This window comes from Simochromis diagramma, unplaced genomic scaffold, assembly GCF_900408965.1.
Source record: "Simochromis diagramma unplaced genomic scaffold, fSimDia1.1 OVJJ01000171.1, whole genome shotgun sequence".
Taxonomy (NCBI): Eukaryota; Metazoa; Chordata; class Actinopteri; order Cichliformes; family Cichlidae; genus Simochromis; species Simochromis diagramma.
Window position 1 is genome coordinate 953,941 of NW_024387222.1, and position 15,826 is coordinate 969,766.

Genomic DNA, 15,826 nt, shown 5'->3' on the forward strand with positions numbered 1-15,826 from the left:
ATATTAATGATGTATTGTAAAAACAAACAATACAAGATTGATCTCTGTGCAGACTAGAAGCTGTCTAACTGTACCATCTTGTGGTGCAAAATGGTATTAAGCATGAACTGGCATTAGCTGTTTAGGGAATTCTAATTCTATGCCTTAAAAATAACACCTGAGCTGATTCCCTTATATTCTGTTAGATGTTTTAATCGGCAGCACCATGTGAGGACATTGATTTGTGAGCTCTGCCCTTGAACCTTGTATTTACCATATTACTCTTCAAAAATTACGTGATATTACTTCACATACGAGAGCAACAACATATTAGAAAACAACCATCCCGGTCTATGGACAACATGCCCGAAAAAATTCAAGCCAACAAGATGGAGCAGGACACGAGGGCCTCTCAAGTTAGTTGCTGGCCCAGCTAGCCTAGCATGCCCAAATGCCACGGAGACAACTGTGGACGAGCAGCAGGCAATCCTGAAGGAGCTTCAATTAATGAAGCAAGAATTGCTGGATAAAATAGATGAAAAGGCTGCAGAGACCCAAACGGAGCTGCGTAACGTCGTTGAGACACTCAATAAAAGACGGGATAAGGTTGAAAACCACACATCTGAGAGCAGGGAACACACCCATCTGAATATGTGTCGGAAATGCTGAAAAAGGCTCTTGCTCCGGAAAAAATGCAGACTCTAGAATAGGCGCATTGGACCCTCCGCACCAAGCCAACTCAAGATGACCAGCCACCCGCGCATTTGTAGTGAAATGTCATTAGTTCACAGAAAAGGAAATATTTCTCAGAAAGGCAGCCGAGGCTGGGGTGATAACAACTGTAGATGGTGATTGTATTCGCGTACTGCCGGACTTCACCCAAGCTGTGAATAAACAGCGTGCCGCCTTTACTGAGGTGAGGAATCTACTTCACAGTTGCAACGGAGTCCACTGGGGTATCCAGCGACGCTGAGGATTACTACCGCGGGCGGACAAGAAATGACCTTTAAAGACCCAAAACGTGCGCTTAATATATGTCCAGGGCCAGGACTCGCTCTACCCTTTTTTTTCCCTGCACTGACAATACATAGTTTAGAGTAACTATGAATGGCTGAAACAGGTACAAGATAATAACGACAATTAAACTCTACAGAGTCCCATTTATGCTTGGGATATGTGTTGTTATATCACTTGTTGCCAGTTATTTATTCCAAAGTTCGGTCTAATACTCTGCGTTTTGGTTTGGGTGTGGACTAGCATGGTAAGCACTTAAGCATTTAAATAGTCTGAAGACTGAGAAGATGGACTGGGATCACTGGAAGGATAGCAGTCTCCTTTTGAGACTGGTTTTGTTTTGTTTTGTTACTGTTATTGTTGCTGCTACTATTGTTATAGTTATCAGTGCCTTGCTTCTCTATGTTCATTGTACATCTCCCCCCCCCCCCCCCTCTTTTTTTTGTTTCACCTATCATCCAAGAGGTGGACGAGGTGAAACGTCTTCAAGCAACTTAAACAAGTCCAGAAGCTTTTCTTTCCAAGGTCCTTAGATAACATATGTAATCAATATATGATGCAGAATGAACAAGTAAAGACTGTAAGCTGAGTCTGAGGCTCATGCAGGACATTTCATAGTGAGGTGTCTTTGGTTGGATTATTCAAACATTTACATCAAAGCACCAAACTCATTTCTCACAGATGAAGGTCTTCGAGCTGTAACCAACATAATGTTCAACTGCCTGTTTCAAGTTCCCTTTATCATCACAGCAGACTCCATAGGAATCATAACTCGTACTCTGCTGTGCTGGTGCCCACAACCTGTCAGAGAAATAAAATATGATATTAAGCTGGAGTAAACTTTTTTCAATCCTGATTCCTTCAAACTGACTTGTTGTAACTGAACGTCATCACAGACTGCAGATGAAGAGAGTTCAAGCACAGCTGTTCATTCAAAGGAGGATTTCTGCTTTTCTTTACATTCAGTTTGTGGGGCTGTTGGAAAATAGCTCAACTCATGTATTGCTGATCTATCTTCCAAAACATCAACGTTTCACTTCTAAATAATAACTCTGGAATAGAAACAAACTAATGTCTCACGTTTCTGTCAGCGCTGATCCGTCCACCCATTCCCATTCATATCCTCCTGATGTCTGTTTGCCTGTCAGACCAGTCCAGGACTCTCCTCTCAGGTTCAGTTCATTGATAAATTCCTTTTTGAGTAGAGATAAAAATATTGTCTCCAGTCATAATTCAGTACTTCTGTTGTAGTGACATCATCTTGTGAACATGTCTGAAGGAAGAATAACTGTGATGAAACTTTTCTTCCATTGTGCAGAAATCAGAGAGAAATCCATCAGAGTGGAGACAGGAAGCAGGTCACAGACTGACAGCAGGTCAAAGACACAAGTAACAGATGACTGTCAGCTCCATCAAAGATCACACAGACATGAACAAACACACCCACCTGTTCCTCTCTGCTGTTTATCATCACCAGATCAGCTCCTTTATCCTGACAGGCTCTCCTGCTCTCTTGCCAGTGCTTTGCCTCAGTGGATTTAAAGTAACAGCTGCTTCCAAATCTTGTCCATCGATCGGGACACTTCTCTTAAAGTCAAACACATGTTTTAAATACAGTTTCTACTCAGTGCTGAAAGTTACAGGCTTTACTTGACTCACAGAGATGTTTTCATATCGTGATTCAAAGGTGTTTTACCTTCCATCTTTTCTTTGAGCTGCTTGACCTCTTCCTGTAGCTGACTGGAGTGATTAGCCAGAAGGCTGAAGTTGTTGCTCAGTTCATTGTTTCTGTTCTGCAGCTGCTCTTTGTCCAAAGTGACTAAAATATCTAGTTGAAGAGCAACAAAACTGATTTAAAACTAAATAATATCATCGACGGAAGTTTTTCATTTTCCTTTCAAATAAATGAAACAAACATTAGCTTGTTAGCTCCCTAATTATCTCAAGTGAGCTAACTAGCCAGCATAATGATAACAGACAGCCACTGTCTAACATAGTGTGACTGCACCTGTATCACTCTTCAGCAGATTCTGCTGCCTGTCTGCTTTGTTGATATAATCACAGAATCACCGTGTTGAGTGTTGTAGGTGGGGAAGAAATCAGCCCAGATGTTTGTTAATTTATAATGTGTGTTTTTTTAATCAAAAATGCTTCCCCAGCGCCCATCTGCTGTTGCTTGTTCTAACACTGTCAGAGAAACTCTCTCCTGCTCGCTCTTCCTGTCCCTGTCAGCTACTCCAACCCTTTTCTTCTGTTCGAGCCACTGAAAGCTACTGAAATAGGGAAGATGTGGTTAGAATGATGGTAGCTGCAGTGTTGGCCAGCCTTCCCTGCCCCCTGAGCACACTGCACTACCCCTCCCCTGCAGCAAGGAAGACTGTGAGAGTGTGGTCCCAGTTAGAAAGCAGTGTGGATGATTTTTTTGTTTTCCCTGTTCTAGCCTAACTTCATAAAAGGAATAGATGTTAAAAACAAATAAACGTTACATATGTTTCTGCACTATGTATTCAAAGCCCAATAAAAGATCACATCCTACCAGAGGAAACACTGCAGGAGGAGAATAAGAACTGGACAAAAGCAGGTCTAAATTTCAAATAGTTTCATGTAGAGATGTCAAATGTAAATAATAATAATTTAAATTATAATAATAATTTTTAATACATGTTGGAATTAAATGTCCTCACAGCGTGTCGTGATTGCAGCCAGCATCAGAAGATACAGCACTCCCAGGTTTACTTCAAAAACTCTGAGCCAGCTTCTTGTTGAAGCTGGAACGTTCTTCTGGAAGTGTTCATCTATGCAGAAAATACACAAAGAGTCCACTGATGAGGCACTAAAGAGACTTTGGAATTCATTTTTCTTTACATTTAGTTAATTTCCTTTGTAGGAATGTTAAATCGAGTGGTTCTTGCACATCACAAAATGTGTTTTTTGTAATGTGGCTGGCAATGTTGAGACATGACTACATTTTAGACACATTTGTGGTCAGCAGCAAAATATATTTTGACCAACAGAAATCAGAAAACTGATATCTTTTTAGCGTGTTTCAGCTGCTGTTGGACAGGTGTGTTTGATTTCTCTTGAAATACTTCAGAAGACAATGTTTCCATGGGAACAGGATACCTAGCAGTCCTGATGTAACAGTTATTAGCTTCATCATATGCACACATGAGTGACGTACAAATGTAACACTAAGGAACAACCATGAACTGTAGAAACATTAAGGGCTGATGAGTTAAACGAGTTCTATTGGTTACTCTGTTCTTTAGTACAGTTAAACTCTACAGTTTAAACTACACTTAAACACTTTTAAGTTAAAAGCTTTTTCATCTGTTTGTGTTTCTCCTAATCACATATACTGCATTTTGATAGAGCTGACTTAACAAAGAATTTGTTTAGATATCCATCTGTTCCTTGTCGGACCACAGAACAACTATGAAATACTGATTTAAACGCTTTGCATTAACTAACAGGTTAAAAGAGCTGTGCTGCTCCTATTGGCTGCTTCTCTCTGTCACTCACAGACCTCTTCCTGAAAGCAGAGCAGCAGCTGAACCAGTTTGACTTGAAGCCACAGACACTGAAACAGTCAGACGGTTAGAAACGGAGCTCCTAACTGGGAGTAAACAGGCCCAGTGCAACAAATGATCTGTGTGCCAGTTTGGACTGAAACTGGAAACATATTCTGGGGACATGTGACACGAACACTAATATGTCTTAAAGTGGTCGGATATCAGAGCTTTGAAAGACACTGAACAACACTTTCATCATCAACATTTTCTTTGGTTTGGTCACTTTGATGATTTCCTGCTTACCAGCTTCTTGTAGGCCAACGTCAGGGTGCTGCTCTCCATCATCTAACACCTCCACCTCACTTTGCTCTCTCACTCCTCCATCCTCTTGGGACCCTCTGCTGTATTTCACCCTGAAATCTTCAACACTTTGAATTTCTGTAGACATTTTGAGCTGAAAGATCTTTGAGCAGCTTCACCGTCTGTCTGTGTCTTTAAGTCCGACAGTTTTGAAATGAAAATATTGAGGAAGTAAAACCAGACGAGAGTCACTTTTCATCTGACACGTCATGATACGTGTAAGAGTCAGTTATGAAGCACTGCAAACAACATCCTGCAAGACCTCCAGTTCCATTATATAAATTAAAAATGCTGAAATTCCATTAATACAGTTATTAAATCATTAAAAATGATAAATGACAGAAACTTGCAGTAGCTTAAATACATTTGTGGATTCCAGTGGGATCGGGAAACCATTTAGTGCTCATTAAAATACCTCCAACAACTTGTTTTTAATATTTGCTGCTTATCATATCACAAACATACAGGTTTAACTCAGCAGCTGCAGTATGTTTGTAATAACACGGCTTTGTTAGACGCTGCCTTCTACAAACTGTAAGTACATCGAAGCAGCAGAGAGAAGAAGTGTTTGTGACACAGGAAATATGTCAGAGTGAACTATTTATTCATCTTTATTTTTACCAGCACAGAAACTAACAGGGCAGCGTGGTGCTGCAGTGGTGAGCACCATCACTTCTCAGAAAGAGAGTTCCTGTTTTGGGTGGTTTTGAGTAGAGTCTGCTAGTGTGGGTTTCCTGCTTCCTGCTTTCCAGGTTCCTTGTAATCTGGCTGTACATGTAAACTAGAACACAGAGAATAAATCAAGCCGGCGTAAAGCCTTTCTTTAAACTGCCTGCTGAAACAGTGAAACATGCTGCCCACACATAGTCACAGAGTTTTTTTTGACTGTGCAACTATGTCTCCTCTCTTTCTAAACTTGAGTCCCCTTCTCATATATCTCATAGAATAGCAGATTTACAGGACATATCCCACAGGCCAACAGGAGCCCTAAAAAGATGTTCAAAGGTCAGCCACAGCCAAAAACCACCATAACGTAGGAGGTGATAAGCCATCTGAAATGAAGTAATATGATCTTGAATAGATTCAGCTTCATGAAAGCTGTTTGGAGCAGGGCTCATTACCTTTAATACCTTTAATACATGTAATCTTTGACACCCACTTTAACTGGCCACGTAAGTGTTTTCCAACACATCCACACAAACACAGAGACACACTAAAGTGTGACTTTATTTATCATTTTTTTAATGACTCTGCACAACAAACTGCTTCCAGTGTTTATAAAATATGTTTTCGAATATGGAAAAAGATAGAAGTCATACATTTGGATTATATGTTTTATGCAGTTCAAACAAGGAAAACACTAATTGGCACATCATTTTCATGATGTTATTTTATTAATGAAATAAAAAGCAGTTTTTCTGTGATCACATGCTGAGAAAGCCCTTCTTTGCTCAAAACAACAATACGTCTTCTAAACCTTTCTTTTAAGTTCAGCTGGCATGTGTTTCCCGAACACAGCGTTGCTTAGTCAACAATGTTTTCCCTGATATTTAATGAACGATCATAATATTAATGGTGAGCTGTGTTCATTGAATGAGGCACCAGAGTTGGTCCTGCAGACTTTTGACATTTCAGTTTACACAACTGTGTTATAAACAGTGGCCATTTCCGAATGTGTGTTTAACAGAACACCTGGTTTCAGTTAGCTTCATGTTTAAGCATATCTGAAAAATCTCTGCCCACAAACAGCCTCACAGGAGTAACAAAAAAAGAGAATTATGATTTATTACATCTGCGAGAGAACTGAAAGAGAACTATGAATCATGAAACTCTTAAAGACTGTAATCAGATTGGCCGTGTAGCACAGTGGAACAGTGGTTAGCATGTTTGCTTCACAGCAAGAAGGAGTTCAGTTCCACCATCACAAGTCTTTCTGTGTGGAGTTTGCATGTTCTCCCTGTATTAGTGGGGGTTCTCTCTGGGTACTCTGGTTTAGTCCCACAGTCCAAAGACATGCAGTTAATGGGGTTAGATTAATTGGTGATTCGAAATTGCCCACCAGTGTGAATGTGAGTGCAAATGGTTATCTATCTCAATGTATTAACTAACTCTGCCTTTCTCAGCCTGCTTAAGCTCCAGCTGAAGGATCTTTTAGATATCAGTGCTAATGAAGATATCGACCCACAAGTCTTATGGGAGGCTACAAAATGTTTCATTCGTGGCTTTTCCATCTCATTCTCCTCCATGCTGGCAAAAACAAACTTACTCAGGTGTCCAATTCAGAAAATCAGATAGAATCTTTACAGAATCTGCAAAAACTTATCCAGTCGGACGATCAGTCTACACTCCTAGCTTCACTGAAGGAAGAATATGATGCAATAACCTTGTCCAAATCAGAGTTCATCTTGCATAGAACTAGACAGAAGTACTATTTTGAATCAGAGCGTCCTAGTCATTTGTTGGCACTTATGCTTAAAGAATGTGAAACAAGGGCACATATTCCAGCTATAACTAGGGATGGGTATCGTTTAGGTTTTATCCAATACCAGTACCAAACCGGTACTTTTGAAATGGTGCCGATGCTTAAACGGTGCTCGAACCGGTGCTTAAAGAATGGAGAACACAAAATTGGTCCAAAAACCTCTCATGTTCAGCTGTTTGTTTGTAAAAAGATAACAATGTTAGCCTTTTCTGCAGCTATGGGGCATATATGGTATCACTCTTGGCTGGAAGCAGTGCTTAAACAATGGAAAAAACACAAACTTTGTCCAAAAACCTCTCATGTTTAACCGTTTTCCACTTTTTCTTTGGTCTTTTTAGCCTTTTTGGCCAGGGTGAAGGGAGTATCTGCCATCAAACAAGAAGACAGCCGCATGTAACTACGACGGTGTTTGCTTACATGCATTAATTTAATAACATGGTTAGCGTACTCAACGTAAATTACACACGAACAACATTAAGCTACTCACGCAGAGAAGAACGGCTGTTGCTGCATCATCATCCTCATCATTTCTGCTACACTGGCAGGGCTAGGGGCCAGGACTCTCCTCTTCGGGTTTCTGGGGGATGTTGCTAACTCCGGGTCCGATAACAGGCACCACACCCGCAGTAGATGCGCTCGGTGTGAGGTCTCGCAGCAAGCTATCAAATACGGCGCATTTCTCGGCTTTAAAAAAACCCCGCTACGCGTCGCCAGGTGTTTCATCAGATTCGAGGAGTTACCTCCTTTGACAGTATCACAGTATCAGCTTAAAGCACTTGTTGCTGCTGAGTTTGCATCTTTTGCTGTGAAGTACAGCCAGACTTTGACCTCTTCGCCTTGGGCATTTTTAATCTGTAGCTCTGCTCTAAAAGAACGTACGTACCTGGCCCCGCCTACTATTCTTGGAAAGGTAAAATGATTGGCTAGAATCCAAAGTGTATCACAGCTCAGGAAAAAAAAGCACCGAAATGTGCGCTGCTTTTCAGTCTGGTTACTACCGTTTATGTCAAAACCGGTGCCATAATGACACTGGATGCCGGTACCCATCCCTAGCTATAACAGCTGCAAACGGTAAAAATACGACAAATCCTCAGTCCATTAATGCAACTTTCTCGTCATTTTTTGAAAATCTGTATAAATCAAATATCAATTTTAAGGATACTACCTGTAATCGCATTAACTCTAGATGAGCTGCATAGAGCGCTGAAAGACCTTAACCCTTTAAGACCTACCATAGAACCAAGTCCGCCAGATCTTATATTATATTTTTACATGCTGTAGTACCATTTTTGGGAGCATTTCAAGTTGCTATACATCAATACAACCATTATAACCCAGATTCTAATAATATGTATGCATTAAGTGCATAGTAATTACATAAATTGCAAAAAAGTGCAATAAATTACAAAAAAATTGAAAATTGTTTTTGTTTTTTTAACATATATTTCTAGTTAGAGAAATTTAAGAGGCTTATCCCTCAAAACTGTGAATACAAAAAAGTTGCACAAAATAGTTTCCCACCACAGGAAATTTATTTTGAGTGTCTTCATAGTTTTATTTTTGAAATAGACCAATTTTTATATACTGCAGGAAAAATGAACATAAATATTATAATGCAAATTTGCAAAAAACAGCATATGCATCAAAATAAACTATTTCCAGCAGTGCAATTTGAGTTCTAAGCATCCCAGAAACCACACAGAAAGTCATAAAGTCAAACATAACTACACCAGTATAGGCTTACAAGGCCCTGATGGTAAAAAAAAAAAAAAAAACTAAATTTCCGCGAAAATGACGTCACTTCCGGTTTCGGGCAGGTCATGGCGGACATAGGATAGTTCGCGCTGATGGATGTAGGAAGTGTTACGAACAGCTGATCGGATCGGCAAAGCGTGTTTCTGGAATATTATGTTTTTGTTGCTGCAAATGCTTTTTATGCAATATTTGCAAAGCTTTATGTGGAAGGAAACCGTGACCTAGGACAAGCTGATGGCATAAGATGTAAGTACAACTCCTCCGGTTTCATATGCAAAAGAATTATTGCGCTAGCTTACGTGGTTGCAGAGCTACCGGGATTTAAAAATAGTTACGCAAAACGGAGCGTGCCCGCTCCGACCAGCTCAATTAATTTTGCAATCCGGAACGGGTCTTTCCCCAGAGACCAGAAAACAGAACTTATTACCATTCTCTTTAAAAAGGGAAAGGACCCTCTTGAGTGCTCTAGTTTCAGACCAATATCTCTGCTCACAACTGATCTCAAAGTATTCGCAAAAGCTCTCGCATTGCGCTTGGAAAGAGTTATCCATGTTTTAGTCAATGCAGTCAGTATTAGTACGGCGAGTAGCCTTCTGTAAAAGTAATAATTCACACAGCAATAGTACATTCATGTAGTTGTAAAAAGCTTGATAATATATTAAGTAATCCAAAGTATTCAGAATGCATTACTCTCATTGAGTAACGTAAAGGAATACGTTACAAATACATTTTGGGGCATGTAATCTGTAATCTGTAGTGGAATACTGGTTTATAAAGCTCTGAATGGTTTAGGACCAAAATACATCAGTGACCTCCTGACCCAGTATGAACCTTCCAGATCCCTCAGGTCATCTGGATCCGGTCTTTTATCAGTTCCCAGAGTCAGAACCAGACACGGAGAAGCTGCATTCAGCTTTTATGCTCCTTATATCTGGAACAAACTCCCAGAAAGCCTCAGATCAGCTGAAACACTCAGTTTATTTAAATCCAGGTTGAAGACTCACCTGTTCTCAGCTGCATTTGAATAAAGCACCAAATCTGCACTGTTTACTTTTAAGCTTAAATTTCAAAACTTACATTTTAACTACTGATTTTATCTACTTCTCTTTTTTTTTCCATTTTAAATCACGCTTTTTATTTGTTTTATCTTTTAAATATCTCTGTAAAGCACTTTGAATCACCTTGCTGTTGTATTGTGCTATATAAATAAACTTGCCTTGCCTTGCCTAATGTCCCTGCCTACAATTAAACACATTCACTTAATGAAAATCGGGGGCATCTGCTGTGGCAAATAGGTGCAAGCCTTTGACCACAAACTGAGTCACTGCTCGGTGACATTCGTCTATCCTGGTCTGAAAGGAGACGCTGCCGGTAGACTGCAGCGAGAACTGCCAGCATCTGAGCCAGACTCTGTCTCTCTCATCATGGTCACCTAAATGCACAGTAATGGCAGATTTTGTAATAAGACAGATCGCGCTAACATAATATGCACTGTTAGTTGATTATGTACCTGCCGCATTAACGGAAGAGGACGTGCAAACGTTACTGCTGCTGCTGGGTTGAGATTCACGAGTCCAGAGCGGAATTAAAATCACGACATTCATTTAAGGTCATCGCGTGTTTTGTGAGCAAATGCTTTTGCATATTCGTAGTGTTTCCTCCCTTAAATGAAACATCTACTTTGCAAGTTGCCCTGTTGTCATCTGTTCTCGTAAAGTATAACCAAACTTTTGAGCGTTTGTGCCGCATAGGCGCCGTGTTTCCTGCCAGGTAAATGACGCTCCGCAACGTGGTGATGTCATTTGAGGCGACTGGAATCGATAAGGGAATCGTTTGTAAAAATGGCAAACAATTCCAATTAATTGAAACAGTGGGAACTCGGCACAGCTGGCTGCCGGCGGAGCTCACGGGCGCATCACTGCAACCCCCCCTGGCTTCTGCTCCGCGGCTGCTGAGTGAGCCCTCATCTGGGACTCTCCTCAGCTCTTTCTGGGACAGTGGCGCGGCTGCCCCTCTGTTGGTCTTCCTTGGTCTCTTGTGTTCTGGGGGCCTCTGGATGTCTGGAGTTTTGATCTCCTCCATACCTGCTTCATGCCCTGGAGGACGGGGCTGTGGCCCCCCCAAACCCTCTAGCAAATCATTACATGAAGGAACCTTTTAAAAAACAAGCGCGTCCATGCTCACAGGTGTACACACGGGTGATCACACCCACAAACTACACCCTTTTTGGCTCCTACCTCAAAGCACACTGTGTTCTGTTGATCTTATGTGCTGCACAATAATGTTTAATATTTAGTATTTACTGTCATATTCCCATATATCATTGTGATGTTGTTTATTCTATTACTCTTGTTCTCTTCTGCTTGTTTTCTTTTTTCTTTCTCAGCAGGTGATCCAGGTGATCGATAGATGCATTTTTTTTTCTGTTCATTCTGTTGGTTTTTGTTTTTTGCCCTTCTCCCCCGTCCCTCTTCTCAGCTGTTTCTCTTTCCCTCTTTCTTTCTCCCCTTCTTTCCCCCAGTCAAGTCTGTCCCGTATTCAGCAAGTGAAAATAAAATAAACAATAAAAGGTGAATCAAAGGGACCATTACGGCAAGGCTGGGATGGTCAACTTGGTAAAGTAAATCCGTTGGGCATCTTTCTTTGCCTTTAGACAACAATTCTGATGCAAAAGAGCCAAACGGGACAGGCAAAAAAAAAAAAAAGAAACCGTGGGAACCAGTTCTCAATTCGATTCCCATCCCTACGTATAAGTCGTGATGCTTTGTGATTTAAAGTAAGGAACAGGGTGTGACTGGAACACAGTTGTTGTGGTTTCATGGTCAAGTTAAGTTACATCAAGTGTAGCAGAAGTTCATATGAATTTTAGCCGATGATGCTGAGATTCATGCATGTACCAGCCCACAACCCTGGCGACACACCAGCGAAGACACACGCCCCTCAGGCAAAGCCAGAACCAAAAAAGCCAGAGACAGAGTGCCCCATAAGGCCAAGTCCCCAACGCACCCCAGATCGAGCCGGGAGCAGTGTACCACGTCAGTAACCTATGTCCGCCAGCAAGGACCCCCCTCAAAAACAATTCAATTCAGTTCAATTCGGTTTTATTCATAGAGAACCAAATCACAACAACAACAGCTCAAGGCATTTTACATTTTAGGATAAAGACTCTACAATAGTACAAAGAAAACACAGAAAACCCCAACAATGAAATGACCCACTGTAAGCAAGCAATTTGTTGAGAGTGGGAAGGAAAAAATCCCGTTTAACAGGAAGAAAACAGAACCAGGCTCAGGGAGGGGCGGAGCCATCTGCTGTGACTGGTTGGGGTGAGTGGAAGAAGACAGGATAAAGACATGCTGTGGAAGAGAGACAGAGATTAATAACCAGTACGATTCAATGCAGAGAGGTCTGTTAACACATAGTGAGTGAGAAAGGTGACTGGAAAGGAAAATACCCAGTGCATCATGGGAATCCCTCAGCAGCCTGCGTCTATTGCAGCATAACTAAGGGAGGATTCAGGGTCACCTGGTCCAGCCCTAACTATATGCTTTAGCAAAAAGGAAAGTTTGAAGCCTAATCTTAAAAGTAGAGATGGTGTCTGTCTCTAATCTTTATGAGAGAGCTTTGCAGATTACATTAAGGTCAACATTAAAAAGAGATACTGGACGGTAGCTGGTAGGAAACACAGCGTACTTGCCTGGTTTTAGCCAGAGACTAATGTTGAAAGAATACATATTTGGTGGTAGTCTGCCATTTCCTTATTTTCCTGCAACATTCCATATAATGTTGGTAACAGAATTATGCAGAAGTCTTTATAGAATTCTGCTTTAATCTAATTCTCTACCAGAAAATGTTTGTGCCTACTAGATTAACTTTCTCATCGTAGCAGTTTTCATTTAAGTGCTTCTTAGTATATGAACACAAACATAAACTTATTAAATCAGATCTATTTTGTTATCATTAAAATGATTCCAAGCACCAGCTGCTAAACACAGTACAGCACCTTTTTAACGAGATTCTGGTGAGCTGGAACCACTCTGCGTGTCCTATTAGAAATACTACCACTAGTATGCCTGTCAGTGGTTTTAATGTTATGGCAGATTAGTGTGCAGTGCAAAATCCCATTCACATTTGAGATGGAAGGATAAGCCATACTTGCATTTTGTCATTGGAGCCCGCACTGCTGAACTTCCTCAGTTGTTTCCCCATGAAGTATTCTCTACACAGAGACAAAAACATGGAAGAGTTGCCATACTTTGTAAAGGTATATTTTATGCAGTGAAAAAAAAATAGAAATTAGTTAAATAAACGACCCATTTTTCTTTTTAAGAGAAACATAAATCTGACAGTCGTCTGCATAACAGTGAAAAGAGAGCCCGTGTCTCCTAAAAATTGAGCCCAAGGGAAGTAAACAAAGCGAAAACAGGATAGAGCCCAGAATGGAACCCTGTGGTACTCCATGAGACAGCGGAGCACGGGAGGACTCAGTTTCCTAAGCGAACTGAAAAGGTTCGATCTGTTAAATAAGACCATTTCAGAGCCACACCTGTTATACGGACACACACACAGATTAAAATTTCATCGTCTACAGTGTCAAATTCAGCAGTTAAATCGAGTAAAATAAGGATGACACTTTCACCAGAATCAAATTAAAATATATCATTAAAAATTCTTAAAAGTGCTGATTCAGTGCTATGCATTGCTTTAAAACCAGATAGGAAAATCTCCTGAACATTTTGTGCATTCAAGTATGGTTATATATCAATTGGTTATATACTATTTTTTCCAACAATTTAGATAAAAATGGCAGCTTAGATATTGGTCTGAAGTTTTCAGCGTTTGTATCTAGCCCAGGTTTCTTTAGAAGAAATTGTATCTTTGAAATTCTTTGGAACCACACCTGAGGAAAGGCTGCTATTTAAAATGGTTACAATAGTTGAACATATGGTAGAAAGAACTTTTTTCAGAAAACAGGGAGGGATAGCATCGTGAGGTGAGCCTACAGGCTTTAGATGATCCACCACCTCCTGTAGCTGAGCAACAGTAACCGACTCAAACTGTTGAAAGACAAACTGGTCAGATGTGGGCAAAATAATCCGTACCCTAGCCAAAACGAAGTTGTTCATAAAGAAGTGAAGGCTCAAAACCGAGAGAAGAAGGAGGGCATAAAATAGTCTCAATTGAGTTAAACATTGTATGTGGTTTCTGATAATGTACCAAAATAATGTTCGCAAAGCCTTTCCACTTTGTTTCTTTTACTGTGTACTGATATAAGGCCCAGTGCTCTCTTAAATTTTATAAAGAGACCTGTAAGTTATCTTTTTTCCATCTCCACTCAGCCCTATGACATTCACGCCTCGCAGCACAGGTTTCATTGTTCAACCAGGGTCCCAACTAGGATGCCTGATTTTCAGAGGGGCAACAATATCCAAGGCAGTCTGACAAGTGGTATGAAACCAAGAACTGAGTTCCTCTACGTTTTGGAGTGTCTCGGGAATGGAGAACTGATTATAGAAGGTGGAGAGAAATTTAACAAACGAGATGGCTGAGCAGGGACATGCCCCCTGAATTCATTTATAGATAACGAGATGTAAAACAGAACCAGCATATGATCAGAGAAAACAGGTCAGAGACTTAAAACAGGCAGTGAGTGCGCTCAAACCAGATCGAGAGCGTGGCCACACTGTTGTGTGGATGCAGACACACATCGAACTAAATTAAAAGAATCAGTAAGATTCAAAAAGTCTTTAACCATGGGCTTTTCTGGACAGCACACATGAATATTAAAATCCCCGACAATAAGAAAGGAGTCATATTTTATCGTGACTTCAGTTAGAAATGCAGCAAATTCCTTTATACAGCCCTTACTGTATTTTGGGGCCCTGTATATTATTGTGCACAGTACAGGGGGAGAACAGGCTATTTCAAATAGCAACAGTTAATAAGTGGAAAAATAAATTTCCAATGAAACCTGTTTACACCTGTAGCGATTTCTGAAGATGGTAGCTACTCCTCCACCTCGACCAGATCTGCGTGGGACATTAAAATAGTCTGAAGGCTAAAGTTCTGCAAAGGCGTTGGAATCACCAGCAGTTGTCCACGTCTCAGTTAGGCAGAGAAAGTCCAAGTAGTGTAACAAAAAATATTCCTTAAGGATGAAAGTCTTACCAGGCCAAATTTGGCCGGAGTTGAACAGTCACCAGACATCTGCTCATTAAACATACGGCAGGTTTTGCAGATTCGCTCCGCACTGCCGTGGACAGGGATGATGGGAGGGGGTGTGGGAACATCTCAGAGCCAGCAAGTGGCACCAGACATGCATAGGATGGCTTATGAAGATGCCAGGGAAAAGGGGGGCGGCAGGCAACGCTAGGAGCACCGGAAGAAACAGCAGAACCAAACGCTCAACAGGCCTTCAGCTTCACCAATCTCCCACTCTGTTTGCCGCGACGGTGACCTCGCTTCCGGGGAGATTGCACAGGTACATGGAGCAGGTGAGTAGGAACCAACGACAGGAGTGGAGGCAGTATTTTGTGTGCATTTTCCAGTCTACACACCAGAGTATTGGGAGATAGCCGAAGCTTAAGTAAAACTTAGCGATCATAGACCAGCAGGGAGTCGACGTCACAGCAGAATAATACCATTAAAACAGCGATTTGGAGGAACAGACGGCAAGCCATACACATTGGCGTCATCTTGAACCCCCCCGAAAAAAAAGACAAAT

The 15,826-nt window shown here is 41.0% G+C and overlaps 2 protein-coding genes across 4 annotated transcripts in view; both read right to left on the reverse strand.

The window, feature by feature from the left end:
* Positions 1-5,037, reverse strand: part of LOC120746571 (CD209 antigen-like protein E) — a 38,416-nt gene extending 33,379 nt beyond the window's left edge. Inside the window, exons 1-6 of one of the 3 annotated variants that reach the window (XM_040051995.1) lie at positions 4,809-5,035; positions 3,678-3,788; positions 2,690-2,821; positions 2,441-2,580; positions 2,074-2,186; positions 1,051-1,794 (exon numbers count right to left, since the gene is read on the reverse strand). In XM_040051995.1, coding sequence (XP_039907929.1) covers positions 1,662-1,794; positions 2,074-2,186; positions 2,441-2,580; positions 2,690-2,821; positions 3,678-3,788; positions 4,809-4,953 — 774 coding nt within the window. In that variant the 5' untranslated portion in view covers positions 4,954-5,035 and the 3' untranslated portion in view covers positions 1,051-1,661. Of the gene's footprint in view, positions 1-1,050; positions 1,795-2,073; positions 2,187-2,440; positions 2,581-2,689; positions 2,822-3,677; positions 3,789-4,808 lie in introns of those variants that run through there. The other 2 variants (XM_040051997.1, XM_040051998.1) reach the window with 2 other exon arrangements.
* A 6,763-nt stretch (positions 5,038-11,800) lies between these two features.
* The window catches only part of LOC120746566 (C-type lectin domain family 10 member A-like), a 29,499-nt gene continuing 25,473 nt past the window's right edge, over positions 11,801-15,826 (reverse strand). Inside the window, exons 11-12 of the mRNA XM_040051990.1 lie at positions 13,258-13,321; positions 11,801-12,458 (exon numbers count right to left, since the gene is read on the reverse strand). Of these exons, the coding sequence (XP_039907924.1) occupies positions 13,268-13,321 (54 nt within the window). The 3' untranslated portion in view covers positions 11,801-12,458; positions 13,258-13,267. The remainder of the gene's footprint in view (positions 12,459-13,257; positions 13,322-15,826) is intronic.